The sequence below is a fragment of the Tachyglossus aculeatus genome, chromosome 2 (assembly GCF_015852505.1).
Source record: "Tachyglossus aculeatus isolate mTacAcu1 chromosome 2, mTacAcu1.pri, whole genome shotgun sequence".
Classification (NCBI taxonomy): Eukaryota; Metazoa; Chordata; class Mammalia; order Monotremata; family Tachyglossidae; genus Tachyglossus; species Tachyglossus aculeatus.
The window spans coordinates 83696817-83713247 of NC_052067.1; the positions used below are offsets into that span (position 1 = coordinate 83696817).

A 16431-nucleotide genomic window follows, 5' to 3' on the forward strand; every position below is an offset into this window, starting at 1 on the left:
TATTTGAGGAATAAGAAGGTGGGGGATGCCACAGCAGAAGAGATTTCTCCCAGGTTGCCTAGAAAAAACACTTGAGTGATCTGACAGCACAGAACAACTGAAGAGGGAAGTTCCTCGAAGCCCAGATTCTCTGGCCCCCTTGTTCTTCAAGGAAGCAGTTTCATCAGAGAGGGTACTCCTAGACCTGAGGCTCATAAACTCTCTAAATCAGTGACTTGCCAAACAATAATTCAGCCAGGTGGCTGAGAGCCTGGTTTTTTAGTACACAGTAGTGTTGCAGAAGCGAAAACTAGAAACTTACCTACTTTGGAATGGTCATTGGAGGGTTAAGGAAATGGCATTTTGTCCTTAAGAGGCATCGTTCACCTGAGAGTTTGACGTTATTACAAATTTTTGTGTGGAAAGTAAATGCACTTAATCCTCTTCCCCAGAAGTGTAATTTTGACACTAGAAGATTTAGTGAAATTTTGAGACGTCCTGCTCTGACTCATTTCTCGGGTCCTGATGGTTTTAATATCTTTCAGACTTAAGCAGTGAGGTCTCAGAGAAATTTCACTGGATAACAAGAGAAGAGGGAGGAAATGAGCACTTTTATAGCATTCCGTGCTTGGAAAGAGGAGAGTTTGACTAGGCAATTTCCCCACCCTGTCTTCAAGCTCCAGCCATGCCCTAGCCCTCCAGTAAAACCATCCCTGGGCACTTCTCCAAAGATTCCCAAACTCTGCTTGGCAGCCAGTTCTGGTAACCAAACATTTGGTCAGAAATATCAATAAATCAATCAATGATGTTTATTAAGCACTTACCATGCGCAGTACACCGTACTAAGCATTTGGGAGAGAACAATACAACAGAGTTAGTAGACATGTTCTGTTCCCACAGGGAGCTTTACAGTCTAGAGAGGGAGACAGACAATCAGTCAGTGTTATTTACTGATGCTTACTGTGTGCAGTGCACAGTACTAAGCGCTTGAGAGGGTACAGTACAACAGAGTTGGTAGACATGTAGAAAGCTACACTCTAGAGACATTAAAATAAATGAAAGATAGAACTTCCTTGTGGCCAAATTAGCCTGACAAATAGGTTCAGAAACATTTTGGGATGTTGAAATTTGCCTCAACTTTTCTGCTGCCTATGAGTCCATCCAATAAATCAATCAGTCAAACTTACCGAGCACTTACTGTGTGGAGAACCCTGTATTAAGTGCTTGGGAAAGACATGTTCCCTGCCCAAGTGACTTACATTCCCAAGTGTAAGCAGAACTTGGTACAGTGCATCACACTCAGTAAGCATTCAGTAATTACCATTATTTCAACAGCACAAATGCGCTCATCTGATGGCTGGTCTGAATCTCCCAGGGAGAAGCAAGTAGTAGCTTGTCAGCCTATGCATATCCGATGCCTCCCTCAAACGATAAGTATTCTCTGTTTTTTCCTCACACTGCCCTTAGTCCCTTAATAATAATGTTGGTATTTGTTTAAGCGCTTGCTATGTGCCGAGCACTGTTCTAAGTGCTGGGGTAGATACAAAGTAATCAGGTTGTCCCACGTAGGGCTCACAGTCTTCATCCCCATTTTACAGATGAGGGAACTAAGGCACAGAGAAGTTAAGTGACTTGCCCACGGTCACACAGCTGACAAGTAGTGAAGCCGGGATTAGAACCCACAACCTCTGACTCCCAAGCCCGTGTTCATTCCACTAAGCCACACTGCTGTTCACGATGTTGTTTTAATGTCAAGAAGCAGCATGGCTTAGTGGATAGGGTAATGTTCTGTGAGTCAGAAGGATCTGGGTTCTAATCCTGGCTCTGCCACATGTCTGCTGTGTGACCTCGGGCAAGTCCCTTAACTTCTCTGGGCCTGTTACCTCATCTTTAAAAGAAGGTTAAGCATGTGAGCCCCATGTGGGACAAGGAATGTGTCCAACTTGATTAACTTCTATCTACCCCAGCACTTAAACAGTGCTTGGCACAGAGTAAGCACCTAACAAGTACCATAATAAGTTTTATCCAGAAAACAGCTCTCAAAGTTGGATCAACTATAATCGATTTTGCTTTCTCCTCAATGCCTCGCAACCCCAGGTCCTTTCAGGAATCAACCTCCTAGAAAATGCAGTTAAGTGAATGTTCCCACTAACAATAAGGATAACAGTAATAATAATAATAATAATAATTGTGGTATTTGTTAAGCATTTACTGTGTGCCAAGCACTGTGTGAAGTGCTGACTCAAGTAGATAATCTTGTCTTGGATTTGCACCCTTTATTCACCCCTCTTTCAGCTCCACAGAACTTTTATACATATCCATAATTCATCAATGTCTCTCTCCCCCTCTTGACTCATGAACAGGGGACATGGCTACCAACTCTGTTATATTGTACTCTCCCAAGCATGTAGTACAGTGCCCTGCACACATGTGTTCAATGAATATGATTGATTGGAAGGTGAAGAAAGAGGGTCAACCTGTTAAGACTTTGCAGATGACATCAAATTTGAACAGCCCCTCCCTTTCCCCACCACTGCCTCTCTCCCAAACTCACCTTTCACTGAAAGCCTGGTCAGCATGGTCAGTGAATCAGTTCCGTGGCAGACCTGGCCCCACAGCTCCAAAATGGGAAAAGGTGGAAGATGGAGACAAGATAATCAGGTTGAACACAGTCCTTGTCCCACCTAGGGCTCATAGTGTAAAGGGGAGGGAAAACACATACTGAATCCCCATTTTACAGATGAAAAAACTGAGGTCCAGAGGAAGTAAGTGACTTGCCTAAGGCCATAGAGCAGGCAAGTGGAAGGGTCAGGATTAGAACCCGAATCCCAGGCACATGTTCTTTCCATCAGGCCAACCACCAAGACTTTACTCCTTTTGCATTCATGGAGAATTTGGATGAAACCCAATCTCCGGTCTGCCTTAGTAAAGTCCTGAGTGAGGTCGGTGACTCAGGGAGGGTCTCAGCTGGGATGACTGTGAAGTGGGCCAGACTGTCTGGGGTTAGTTTATTCACTCATTCAATCATATTTATTGAGCGCTTACTGTGTGCAGAGCACTGTACTAAGCACTTGGAAAGTACAATTCGGCAACAGATACAGTCCCTACCCAACGTTGGATTGGGAACAGCCCCTGCCACCTTTTCCCATTTTGGATCTGTGGATCCAGGTCTGCCATGGAACTGATTCACTGACCATGCTGACCAGGTTTTCAGTAAAAGTTGAGTTTGGGAGAGAGGCAGTGGTGGGGAAAGGGAGGGGCTGTTCAAATTTGATGTCATCTGCAAAGTCTTAACAGGTTGACCCTCTTTCTTCACCTTCCAATCAATCATATTCATTGAGCAGTTTTGTGCAGGGCACTGTGCCACATGCTTGGGAGAGTACAATATAACAGAGTTGGTAGCCATGTCCCCGGTTCATGAGTTTGCAGTCTAGAGGGGGAGAGAGACATCGATGAATTATGGATACGTATATAAGTGCTGTGGAGCTGAAAGAGGGGTGAATAACGGGTGCAAGTCCAAGTGCAAGGGAGACATAGAAGGGAGTGGGAGAAGAACTGAAGGCTTAGTCTGGGAAAGCCTCTTGGAGGAGACATGCTTTTAATGAGCCTTTGGAGGTGGGAGAGTGATCATCTGTCAGATAGGAAGAGGAAGGGCATCCCAGGCCAGAGGCAGGATGTGAGTGAGAGGTAGGTGGTGAGATAGACATGATTGAGGTTGGCACTGGAGAAGTGAAGTGTGCAGGCTGGGTTGTAGTAGGAAAGCAGCGAGGTAAGGGAAGAGGGGGCAAGGTGACTGAGTTTTAAAGCCATCTGTAAGAAGCTTCTGTTGGATGCGGAGATGGGTAGGATCTTGAGGAGTGAGTAACATGGACGGAACAGTCTTGTAGAAAAATGATCTGGGCAGCAGAGTGAAGTGTGGACTGAACTGGGGAGAGACAGAAGGCAGGGAGATCAGCAATAAGGCTGATGCAGTAATCAAGGTGGAATAGGATAAGTGCTTGGATTAAGGTGGTAGCCATTGGGATGGAGAGGGAAGGATGGATTTTAGCGATGTTCTGAAGGTTGAACTGACAGGATTTGGTGACTGATTGAATATGTGGGTTTAATGAGAGAGATGAGTCGAGGATAATGCCAAGGTTATGGGCTTGTGAGACAGAGAGGATGGTGGTGCTGTCTACAGTGATGGAAAAGTCAGGGCTGGACAGGGGTTGAGTGGGAAGTGGAGGAATTTTATTTTGGACAGGTTAAGTTGGAGGTGACAGTGGGCATTCAAGTAGAGATGTCTTGAAAACAGGAGGAACTGCAAAACTGCAGAGAAGGAGAGAGATCAGAGCTGGAGATGTAAATTTGGGAATCATCTATATAGAGATGGTAGTTGAAGCCATAGGAGTGAGTAAATGGAGTGGGTGTGGGTGTAAATGGAAAATAGAAGGGGACCCAGAACTGAGCCTTGAGGAACTCCAACGTTAAGGGGGTGGGAGGCAGAGGAGGAGGCCACGAAAGAGACTAAGAAGAAGTGGGCTCCCTTTTTCCATGGACTGTCCCCAAACTCTCTAAATGGACATGGGCATATTCAAGCATTGACGGCTAGGGGATATTTTAAACTATTTAAACAGTCCTTTGTGGTCTGAAATTTTAATTACATCACATTGTATAACTCCTCTCCTTCATATTACCAACCTTTCCTTTCCTTTTAGCCTTGGAATTCCTCTTTTCCATTTTCTAAGCTGTAAATCTGCACAATCTCTCCTTCAGGTTGAACCCTCCCTCCTTTCAAATCCATTTTAACCCTTCTAGTTTTTGGCTCAGCTGGAGCAAAGTGGGGTCACCTTTGAACATATGCTAATGGAGCAATGGGTCACCTTTTTAGCTGGTCCTGAGAGCTGGTGGAGGATGCTGTGAGTGCAGCCCTGAAGTTCATGAGTAGCAGCGCTGCTTAGCTGGAGCTGCATTTTTATCTGCTTTCCCAGTTCCTGAAATAATAATAATAATAATAACAATGGCATTTATTAAGTGCTTACTATGTGCAAAGCACTGTTCTAAGCGCTGGGGAGGTTACAGGGTGATCAGATTGTCCCACGGGCGCTCACAGTCTTAATCCCCACTTTACAGATGGGGAACTGAGGCACAGAGAAGTTAAGTGACTTGCCAAAAGTTACACAGCTGACAATTGGTGGAGCTGGGATTTGAACCCATGACCTCTGACTCCAAAGCCCGTGCTCTTTCCACTGAGCCATGCTGCTTCTGAAAGGATGGGGAACCAGAGCCCAGAAGGATAACTAATTTGGGACACGTGGAAGTATTGCCCATGTGGGCACTTCTGGGCTGGCCAGACTGCTATTGGGTGGGACTCCCCCTTGAAATGAAAATTTAACAGGTTTTTCTCAGATATGGGGGCCTGCATTTTGTGTTTGGGCTCAATATTAAATTTACTGGCTTACTTTTCAAAAGCACCTTAAAACATGGTCAATGTGATGAGTCCCAGGATGTTATGACTTTGTATAAGAAATGAAAAGTCATGTGTTTCCTCAAAAATTTTACCTTCCTATTAAATCAGATGTCCTTGTCAGGATTTATTTTTCTTTCTACTGTGTATGTTCATTCATTTATTCATTCAATTGTATTTATTAAGTGCTTACTGTGTGCAGAGCACTGTACTAAGCGCTTGGAAAGTACAATTTGGCAGCAAAGAGGGACAATCCCTGTCCACAACAGGCTCACAGTCTAGATGGTCATATAAAGTCATATAAGGACTTTAAAAAGTAAGGGCTCTGATTTACCCTCTCCTGTGTGTCGCAAGCCCCCCCAGCTTGTACCAACCAGGACCTTCCTGGACTGGGGAAGCCTCAGTGACACGTAGTAGAAGTGAAACGTCACCTTTGATCACCAAGGTTACTGTGAAAACTTTTTTACTTAGTTTTACCAACGTGCAAGGGAGTGACACATACACACAATCACTCACTCCACTCCGCCAAGGGTCCAATACCAGTCTGCTGGTCAAGGGAGCCCGTTCTGCTGATGCTTCTTCTTTCTGTTACCTCATCTGTAAAATGGGGATTAAGACTGTGAGCCCCAAGTGGGACAACCTGACTACCTTGTAGTCAGTGCTTGACACAGAGTAAGGGCTTAACAAATACCATAATTATTATCATTATTTTTAGAAGGGAGAAGACAGACATCAAAACAAGTAAACAGGCATCCATAGCATCAATATAAATAAATAAAATTATAGATATATACACATCATCAATCAATCATATTTATTGAGCGCTTACTGTGTGCAGAGCACTGCACTAAGCGCTTGGGAAGTACAAGTTGGCAACATATAGAGACAGTCCCTACCCAACAGTGGGCTCACAGTCTAAAATAAAATTAATAGAACATATATACACAAGTGCTGTGGGGTAGGGAGGCAGATAGAGCAGAGGGAGGGAGTCAGAGCTATGGCCAGAGAGAGGAGCAGAGGAAAAGGGGGCTTAGTCTGAGAAGGCTTCCTGGAGGAGGTGAACTTTCAGTAGGGCTTTGAAAGAGGATTTAATCTCCATTTTACAGATAAGGTAACTGAGACATAGAGAAGTGAAGTGACTTGCCCAAGATCACATGGCAGACAAGTGGCAGAGCCCGGGATTAGAACCCAGGTCCTCTTACTCCCAGGCCCATACTCTTTCCATTAAACCACACTGTTTCCCACTACTCTGAACGCTGTAAGCACTTAATAAAAATTAGCATTAATAATATCTTTGTCCATTCTAGTTGAGCTGAAGTTATCCATCGTCAGTGGCAGAGCAAGACTGAGGACTGGCTATTGAGTCAATGGATGTAGCTTTCTCATGCTGTTCTTTCTCCTCCAATTTCCTTTGTTTCAGTGTCCTGGCTGGTGCTCAGTGAGATTTTTCCTGGTGGGATTAGAGGACGAGCGATGGCTTTAACTTCCAGTATGAACTGGAGCATTAATCTACTCGTCTCATTGACGTTTTTGACCATTACTGGTAAGAAGTTTTTGTTGGGTTCTGTGTTTTTGGCCTGAATGTAATAATAGCACTACGTTGTAGTAGTAATAGTGGTGGTGGTGTTAGTGTTTATTGAGTATCCACTTGGCGCAGGGAACAGGATTAGGTGCTTGGGAAGTACGGAATAAAGAAGTGACGCATTCCCTGCCCACAAGGAGCTGACACACTAATGGAAGGAAAAGAACGTAAAGCTACGTACAGCTAAAGTTGACAAAATGAATAATAGAGCCCATATATACTCTTGAGTGATTAGCATGGCTATAAATAACGTGGGCATTAATCAATGGTATTTATCGAGGGCTTACTATATGCAGAGCACCGTACTAAGAGCTTGGGAGAGTACCATACAACAGAATTAGCGGACTCATTCCCTGCCCATAACAAACTTACAGTTTAAAGGAAATGCCCCCTCATAGGATTCACTACATTCTGCTACCTTAACTGCTACATTGTCATGAGGTAGAGCTTCAGATCATGAAGGCCAAGAAGCTGGGAGATAAGGTGTGAATCAACCAAATTGAAGGTTAGCTTGAGTGTTGGTAGAGTCCAATTTGCCATTGCGTAGAGGGAAAACATCTTTTTTTCCATTGGTTGAGGGGGATAAAAGGGAAGCACACCTTTAGGACCCTGATGACTGACCGTATAACTTCATATTATGATGCACTCCGACTGGAGAAACCTAGTTTCTCTGTCTGATCCCAGAGAACGGTCTTCCAAAACTTACAGTCTGTTGCCAATAGCAATGGTGTCCTCGCTATTATGATGGCATTGTGTGCCCTAATCAAATAGTAATGAGGCTGCTAAGAGCTTCAGCAGAGGAGTTTTGTACCTGATGAAAGTGCAACCTTGTGAACCTGCATAGCTTTCATTTATCTGGAACCTGTTTAGCAGGCATCCCTGAAAAATCACCTCGGAATTGTCTGTTACCTGTGAGGTGTGGACTTCCCACAGAAAGAGCCCTTGCAAAACAAAAGAGCTGGAAAAGTAACTTTTTTTATGTGTGGGTTTGGTGGGGCTGTCTCTTACAGATCTCATCGGCTTGCCATGGGTGTGTTTCATTTACACAATAATGAGCCTCGCATCTCTGGTTTTTGTGGTTGTGTTTATACCCGAGACAAAAGGATATTCCCTGGAGCAGATATCAATGGAACTAGCTAAAGCGTAAGTATTTAAGTGTTCTCTTTTTTCCTGCCACCACTCTAGGCACAGTGCTTTTCAATACCATTCAGTCATATGTCTACAATAGCTTTTAGGATATTTGCTTTGAATGGAGGACAAGGAAACACAATTCAGCTCCCAGCTGTCTAATTTTGATTAATCGGTTGAAGAATGAGAATGTTTAATGTTTGCAGTTTTGTTTCTTCCTAATGAGTGTTGAGACATAAGGTTTCAGGCCACTAAACGTGGATGTTTGAACGAACCTCTCTTTTCTAGACTGTAAGCCTGTTGTTGGGTAGGGACCGTCTCTGTTGCCAACCTATACTTCCCAAGTTCTTAGTACGGTGCCCTGCATACAGTAGGTGCTCAATAAATACGATTGAATGAATGAATGAATGGGATGAGAAATGTAATCAAAAAGCTTGGCTCCCCACTTCTCTGCGGTGAGGGTTTCATTCTTCTTCTGGTAGAACCGGAAAGTCATACGCTGTACTTCTCTCTTGGTGAGGCTATTGATCGATCTGCCGAGGGGAAGTGTGACTCTGGAGGGGGTAGGTCAAAATCCATTCAAAGCTCCCGTTATGTGCAAAGCCTGTAAGCTCGTTATGGGCAAGGAACGAATCAGCTACTTTTGTTGACTTGTACCCTCCCAAGTACTTACTATGGTTCTCAGTATATAGTAAGCATTCAATAAATACCATTGATTGATTGATTGAAACAGATGTTACTGGGAAATTGATTGTTGAGGCAAAGCCACCAAATGCTAGTTGCTCCCTCACGTGGACCCTAAGAGCTCTGGCATCAAAATGCTGCTTCAGTCGCATATCAAGGCTTTCGCAGTGCTAACTCTTTGCTTCCTACTCCACTGATTTTGGGGACTCCAGGCAGTCCCCAGGCTGGTAGGGCAGACAGTCGGCTGTGAGGGAGAGAGAAAAGCTACTCCTCCGGACAGTCAGACTGATTGACCTGCTCAGGAGGCATGTGAGAGGAAATGATGTTGCCTAGTGGAAAGAGCACGACCCTGAGTGTCAGAGGACCTGAGTTCAAAACCTGCCTCAGCCACTTCCCTGCTGTATGACCTTGGGCAATTCATTTAACTTCTCCATTCTTCAGTTTCCTCATCTGTAAAATAGGGATTAAATACCAACTCTCCCTTCTACTTACAGGGTGAGCCCTAAGTGGGGCAGGGACTGTATCCGACTTGATGATCTTGCATCTTTTCCAGCACTTAGTACAGTGACTGACAAATAGTAAATGCTTAACAAATATCACAGTTATTATTATTAGGACACACGCTCATGTGGGGAAAAAAAAAACTCTGAACATACAAACCACTTTATCATTTTTTGTTGTTACTGGTATCAAATCCCCCTACCATTATCTGGCGATTGAGACAGCTGTCATGTTGTCATTTTGGGTAGAGGATGTGTCTACCAACTCTATTGTATTGCACTCTCCCAAGTGCTCAGTACAGTGCTCTTCACACAGCAAGTTAATTATGATTGATTGACTGAGATTCAGGGAAACTCTGGGGTGTTTTCATCAGTCTGTCATTGATTTTTCTAGCCCAGTGATAGGTTGTGGGGCTTGTCTACCACTTCCACTCTTGATCACTTTAGCCAGCCCAGCCAAAAACTTTCCGGAGGGAGGGACTGCTGCAGAAACATTTGGAATAGCTTCTTGGACTTTTCAAAGCAGAAAATGTCTGCAATTCTATCAACTTGCACAAAGGCTCTAGTGCTGAGTAGTCTAAGCTGAGGAACCAGAGGGGTTTTTAAGGGAGCATGGACAGACTGGTTTATTCTTGGATCTCAACAGCTGACCTCACTAATGTAATAATAATTATTATTATGATTATAGTATTCCTTAAGTGCTTACTATGTGCCAAGCACTGTTCTAAGCACTGGGGTAGATACAAGCTAATCAGGTTGGGCACAGTCCCTTTCCCAGATGGGGCTCACAGCCTTAATTCTGACTTTACAGATGAGGTAACTGAGGCATAGGGAAGTTAAGTGACTTGCCAAGGTCACACAGAAGACAAGTGGCAGAACCCACGACCTTTCATTCATTCATTCAATCGTATTTATTGAGCTCTTACTGTGTGCAGAGCACTGTACTAAGCGTTTGGGAAGTACAAGTTGGCAATATATAGAGACGGTCCCTACCCGACAGTGGGCTCACAGTCTAGAAGGGGGAGACAGACAACAGAACAAAATATGTGGACAGGTGTTGTCAGAACAAATAGAATTAAAGCTAAATGCACAGCATTTAGCAGCGTGGCTCAGTGGAAAAGAGCACGGGCTTTGGAGTCAGAGGTCATGGGTTCAAATCCCGGCTCCACTAGTGACCTTGTGAGTCCCAGGCCCATGCTCTTGTCACTAGGCCTGCTGTTTCATCACTTAGATGTCACTTACATGTTCTGCGTAGAAAGAAAAATTTTTTTCCATTTTCCAGAGGTCAGCAGCCGGATTGGACAGGAGAAATAATTTAAAGACAGTAAAATGTGGTCTCAGAGGATGCGTCATAGCAGTGGACACGTGGGAGCCCTCTGCCATAGACAGATCATTCGGCCAGTGGCAATTGGGAGAAAGATTGCTCTCTCTTAGTTTTCTAAATATTGGGATTCCAAGAGACAGACCCTGTATGGAAAAATCCTATGAGTGCCACAAGGATCTGTCCTTAAGTGCAAGCAGCACAGCAGGGAATTCACACACATGGATAGGATCTCACTGTCAGTACTGAAAATGGAGGACAGTTAGACATTTAAAAGACAGCTATCCAAGGAGAATAAAAGGGGATTTTTAAAAAATGGTATTTATTAAGAACTTACTAGAGACCAGGCACTGTTCTCAGTGCTGGGAGCAATACAAACTAATCAGGTTGGACACAGTCCCTGTCTCACATGGGGCTCACAGCCTTAATCTCCATTTTATAGATGAGGGAACTGAGGCACAGAGAAGTTGAGTGACTTGCCCAAGGTCACACAGCATACAAATGGGAGAGCCAGGATGAGAAGACAGGTCCTTCTGATTTCCAGGCCTGAGCTCTATCCACTAGGCTATGCTTCTTCCCGAACTTGAGAATCCCATCAGTCACCTCCCCAAGCCTTCATGTACAGGTTGGAGGGGTAGGGTGTAAACTCCTCCCCTATGGCTGACCCCCTGTCTTTGATCCCCTCCCTTCACAATTCCTTCCCTGGTCTTTTTATACCCTCCTTCCCTTCAACCCTTGGGGATTTGTCCTATTTAGAAGATGCTGTGAACCACCCTGTTCATAGCTAAGGTGATCAGAAAGGGAGTGGAACTCCCCATTCGTAGCCAAGGGGATCAGAGAGGGAGAGCTGGGCCAGTGGAAGAGAGGAAACTTGTGGTGTTGCTATCAACCCTTTCCCTTCCCTCTTCCAAACCTGCTCCCGGCACCTGGTAACACACATGGCAACTCCCTTCCTGGGCTTGGGCATGGCAGAAGCCATTGTGAGACACAGATGGGAGGGTGTTTTTTATCTGCTCAAGGAGTGATAGGAAGCTGGCAATAGAGAGCGGTCTCTTACAGCCTCACCAGTTCCCATTACCTGATGCCCAGGCTTACTGCCCCAGAAATGAGCGAGGTTGGTGATTGTCCAGAGTGCAGAAGGAGTGGAGACTACCTCAGGTCCATGCCCTACCCCTCCAGCATCTCCTCAGCCATGGTGGTAACGCTCAGGGGTGGTTAAAGGAGGAAATGAGAGCAAAGAAGATAAACTGGGCAGAGGGGAGTCATAGTGGACAGCTACCTCACAGATGAGTGGTGTGAGTGGGCTCAGAGACTACTGGTTGCACATTTTCTTTTTATTCTCTTCTGCTACTAACAGTCTCCTAACATTCTGGATCACATCGTTTTTATTTATCACATTCATTTATCCATTTTTATTGTTCTTGTTAAGTGCTTACTATGTTCCAGGCACTGAACCAAGCACTGGGGTAGATCCAAGATAATTAGATCGGACGCAGTCCCTGTCTCACATGGAACTCATGGTCTGAATTGGAGGTAGGAGTATTTTATCCCCATTTTACGGATGAGGTAACTGAGGCACTGAGAAATTAAGTGATTTGCCCAAGGTCACAGGGCAGGCAAGTGGAAGAGCTAGGATTAGAACCCAGGTCTTCGTACTCCAAGGCCCATGCTCTTTCCAGTAGACCATGCTGTTTTCTTGGTTGAATATCCTCCGTAACAGATCAGTATGAACAAGGAAGTGGATATGGGCATCAGCTTATCATCATCATCATCAATCGTATTTATTGAGCGCTTACTATGTGCAGAGCACTGTACTAAGCGCTTGGGAAGTACAAATTGGCAACATATAGAGACAGTCCCTACCCAACAGTGGGCTCACAGTCTAAAAGGGGGAGACAGAGAACAAACATACTAATGTTATGTGAGCTTATGTAATGCTAATGTAATGTAAGCTTATGTGAACCCACCCCTCATGGTCAGCTCGCCAACGGCCAGAGATGATACTTTCAAACTGAGCGGCTAGTTTGAACTTCCAGAGTGAACGGGAGGGTACATCCCCTTAGAGTTTTACACAAGTTGGAAATCCACATCCAGAAGACCCAACTTTTGATCTTGAGCATGAGTGGTGGGGGAAGGAGGAGGGATTTTAGGGAAAGGGGTGAGGCCTGGGAGAAACAGACTTCAAAGAGCCAGTAGGGCGGAAATCCAGCATCTTGGGTCTTGTCAGAGATCTGCCTGAAGTTTGGAAGCCCAGCTCAAATAGTGATTGCTCCGTCACCCGTGTGAAGGAGACATCTACTTCCACAACGCTAGGACCTGGTAGCCAAGTACAAGGCTAAACAAGGAGTGCATCCAGGCTCACTCCCATATGGGTTTTCCATCTGTTCGTGGCAGGTGAGTGGTTGTTCCTGTAGGTTTCTGGGACTTCAACTTCCAGCAACACTGGGGAACAACTACGTATGAGCAAAAGCTACTTCCTAATAATGATGGAGGCCTTCCCAGACTGAGCCCCTTCCTTCCTCTCCCCCTCGTCCCCCTCTCCATCCCCCCATCTTACCTCCTTCCCTTCCCCACAGCACCTGTATATATGTTTGTACATATTTATTACTCTATTTTACTTGTACATATCTATTCTATTTTATTTTGTTAGTATGTTTGGTTTTGTTCTCTGTCTCCCTCTTTTAGACTGTGAGCCCACTGTTGGGTAGGGATTGTCTCTATATGTTGCCAACTTGTACTTCCCAAGCGCTTAGTACAGTGCTCTGCACACAGTAAGCGCTCAATAAATATGATTGATTGATTTGATGGTATTTGTTCCGCTCTTACTCTGTGTCAAGCACTGTTCTAAGCACTGAGGTGGATTCAAGCTAATCAGGTTGGACACAGTCCTTGTCCCACACGGGACTCATGGTTTTAATCCCAGTTTCACAGATGTGGTAACTGAGGCATAGCGATGTTAAGTGACTTGCCCAAGGTCACACAGGTGGGAGAGTTGGGATTAGAACTCAGGTCCCTCTGAATCCCAGGCCCGTGCTCTATCCACTAGGCCGTGTCCCACAGCTCGCTTGCCTCCTGGCCTGAAACTGAATAAAAGAATGGGAAGATAGGGAGGTATCCCAGTTTGCTCCAACTTGATCAAAGTTATCTTTGGGTCTAATCAGCTAGATCTGCAATCCCATGGATTAGGTCCAGGCAATGTACGACACTGCACAAGTAGATTCTATGAAAATTGGTGCAGTAGTTGTTAGCATTTACTAAGTGCTCTGTATGTGCCAAGCACTGGAGCAGATAATCACATAATCAGATCAAACATAGTTCCCTACCTCACACAGGGCAGTAATCAAAGGAGGGAGAACGGGTATCTTATTTCATCATCATCATCATCAATCGTATTTATTGAGCGCTTACTGTGTGCAGAGCACTGTACTAAGCGCTTGGGAAGTACAAGTTGGCAACATATAGAGACAGTCCCTACCCAACAGTGGGCTCACAGTCTAGAAGGGGGAGACAGAGAACAAAACCAAACATATTAAATTAAAAATAAATAAATAAATAAATAAATAAATAAAGGAACTGAGGCATAGAGAACTTAGGTGAGAAGTAGCGTGGCTCAGTGGAAAGAACCTGGGCTTTGGAGTCAGAGGTCATGGGTTCGAATCCCAGCTCTACCAATTGTCAGCTGTGTGACTTTGGGCAAGTCACTTCACTTCTCTGGGCCTCAGTTCCCTCATCTGGCAAATGGGGATTAAGACTGTGAGCCCTCCGTGGGACCACCTGATCACCTTGTAACCTCCCCAGCGCTTAGAACAGTGCTTTGCACATAGTAAGCACTTAATAAATGCCATTATTATTATTATTATTATTATTATTGTTATTCTCTGGGCCTCAGTTCCCTAATCTGTCAAATGGGGATGAAGACCGTGAGCCCCCCGTGGGACAACCTGATCTCCTTGTAACTTCCCCAGCGCTTAGAACAGTGCTTTGCACATAGTAAGCACTTAATAAATGCCATTATTATCATTATTATTATTATTAAGTGACTTGCCCAAGGTCACATAGCAGGCCGAGATGCAATTAGAAGCAAAGTCTCTCGGTGCCCTGAAATATGCTCCTTCCTCTAGACCCTGCTGCCAGCATCTTTCTTTGAGTGTTAATAACCCAGGGTCAAAATGTGAAGCAGGAAAGAGTCCCTAAGTTTTGATGGCACCAATTTCATCCCCTCTGGTACTGTAAGTACTTTAGTGGTCGCCATGGAAATAGCCCGCAGAAAGCCCTTTGTGGAGAAAGCTTTTACAATTGCTTATAAATAATACAGTTCAGGACTAGAGCTGACTGACAACTAGAAAACAGGGGCCCTGGGAAGGTGGAGGAGGAGGAGGAGGAAGAGTAGGATAATGAATCCGTTGAATAGAAATTGAGGACCAGTTCCTCAATTTCCCTCCCCTAGATCGATCCCCAGGTTCCTTCCCATCCTCTCTCCCCCTCTTCTTTCCCTTTTGTCTCAGGGTTGGGAGGGGTGAGAGACAATCAGGGCTCACTGTGGAGAGAAGATCTCACAAAACTGTGGGTGTTCTTTTCATGCAGAGCCGTTCCGACCTCTGGGATTCCAGCCAAGTGGGAAAATGAAGGGAATCCAAAAGAAATTCAAACCTCCCATCTAGCGGACAGACAGCATAAGACGCTTCTTGGCAGCAAGCAGTGGAGTGAAAGGAATGTTTGAGGGGTGGGAATGAATTGGGTCACTTTCGCGGAAACTGGGCTTAGGTTGGAGGCCAAGACTCCAGGTTGACGGCTTTGAGCAAACACCAGGTGCAGTCTCACAAGCTGGTAAAAAACAAAAAACAAAAAACAAAAAAAAAAACAGGCAACGGCTCCTTGAAACAACCTGGACCTTTTTAGATTGGCAGTTTTGGATTTGTTGGGTTTTTTTTTCCACATTTGATTTGATGCGGTTAGGAGATAGTAAGAGAATTGGGCCACCACCTGCCCAAGAGACTGGCAGATGTCTGGGCTTGGCCCTCAGAGTTCATTTGCCTCTACTCCAGGCGTAGCTGAGGTTTTTGAGTTCCCTTTCGAATAGAGGAAGGAAATTATATTTAGCCCAGTCTCAGTCCCCAGCCTACATATCCAATTACTCAGAGAGATTCCAATGGAATCCAATGGAAGTGGAAGAGATTCCACTTCTCTTCACACCTACGTAGAGGAGGCTTTTGTATCTTCTGTCCTCCTATTGAGAGATGTTTAGCAGTACACTGTCGTTGGTGTGCCATAAAGGCCTTTCTAGGTTCTGATTTCCCATATTTTTGTGGCCTTTGGATGGGGTCACCTGCACAATAATAATAATAATGATTGTATTTGTTAAATGCTTACTATGTGCAAAGCACTGTTCTGAGCGCTGGGGGAATACAAGGTGATCAGGTGATCACAGTCTTTTAGACTGTGAGCCCACTGTTGGGTAGGGACTGTCTCTATATGTTGCCAATTTGTACTTCCCAAGCGCTTAGTACAGTGCTCTGCACATAGTAAGCGCTCAATAAATGCGATTGATGATGATGATCAGGTTGTCCCACGTGGGGTTTACAGCCTTAATCCCCATTTTACAGATGAGGGAACTGAGGCACAGAGGAGTTAAGTGACTTGCCCAGCTGACAATTGGTGGAGCTGGGATTTGAACCCATGACCTCTGACTCCAAAGCCCGTGCTCTTACCACTGAGCCACACTGCTTCTCAATAGTATTTGTTGAGTGCCTATTGTGTGCAAGGCACTAAACTAGGCACTGGGGAAGAGAAC

At 44.9% G+C, this 16431-nt stretch overlaps 1 protein-coding gene across 2 annotated transcripts in view; it reads left to right on the plus strand.

Annotated features, from left to right (window-relative positions):
- SLC2A12 (solute carrier family 2 member 12) overlaps nucleotides 1–16431 on the plus strand; it is a 72508-nt gene that overhangs the window by 44042 nt on the left and 12035 nt on the right. For both annotated transcript variants that reach the window (XM_038741818.1, XM_038741822.1), the window contains exons 3-4: nucleotides 6846–6968; nucleotides 8018–8150. In XM_038741818.1, coding sequence (XP_038597746.1) covers nucleotides 6846–6968; nucleotides 8018–8150 — 256 coding nt within the window. The remainder of the gene's footprint in view (nucleotides 1–6845; nucleotides 6969–8017; nucleotides 8151–16431) is intronic.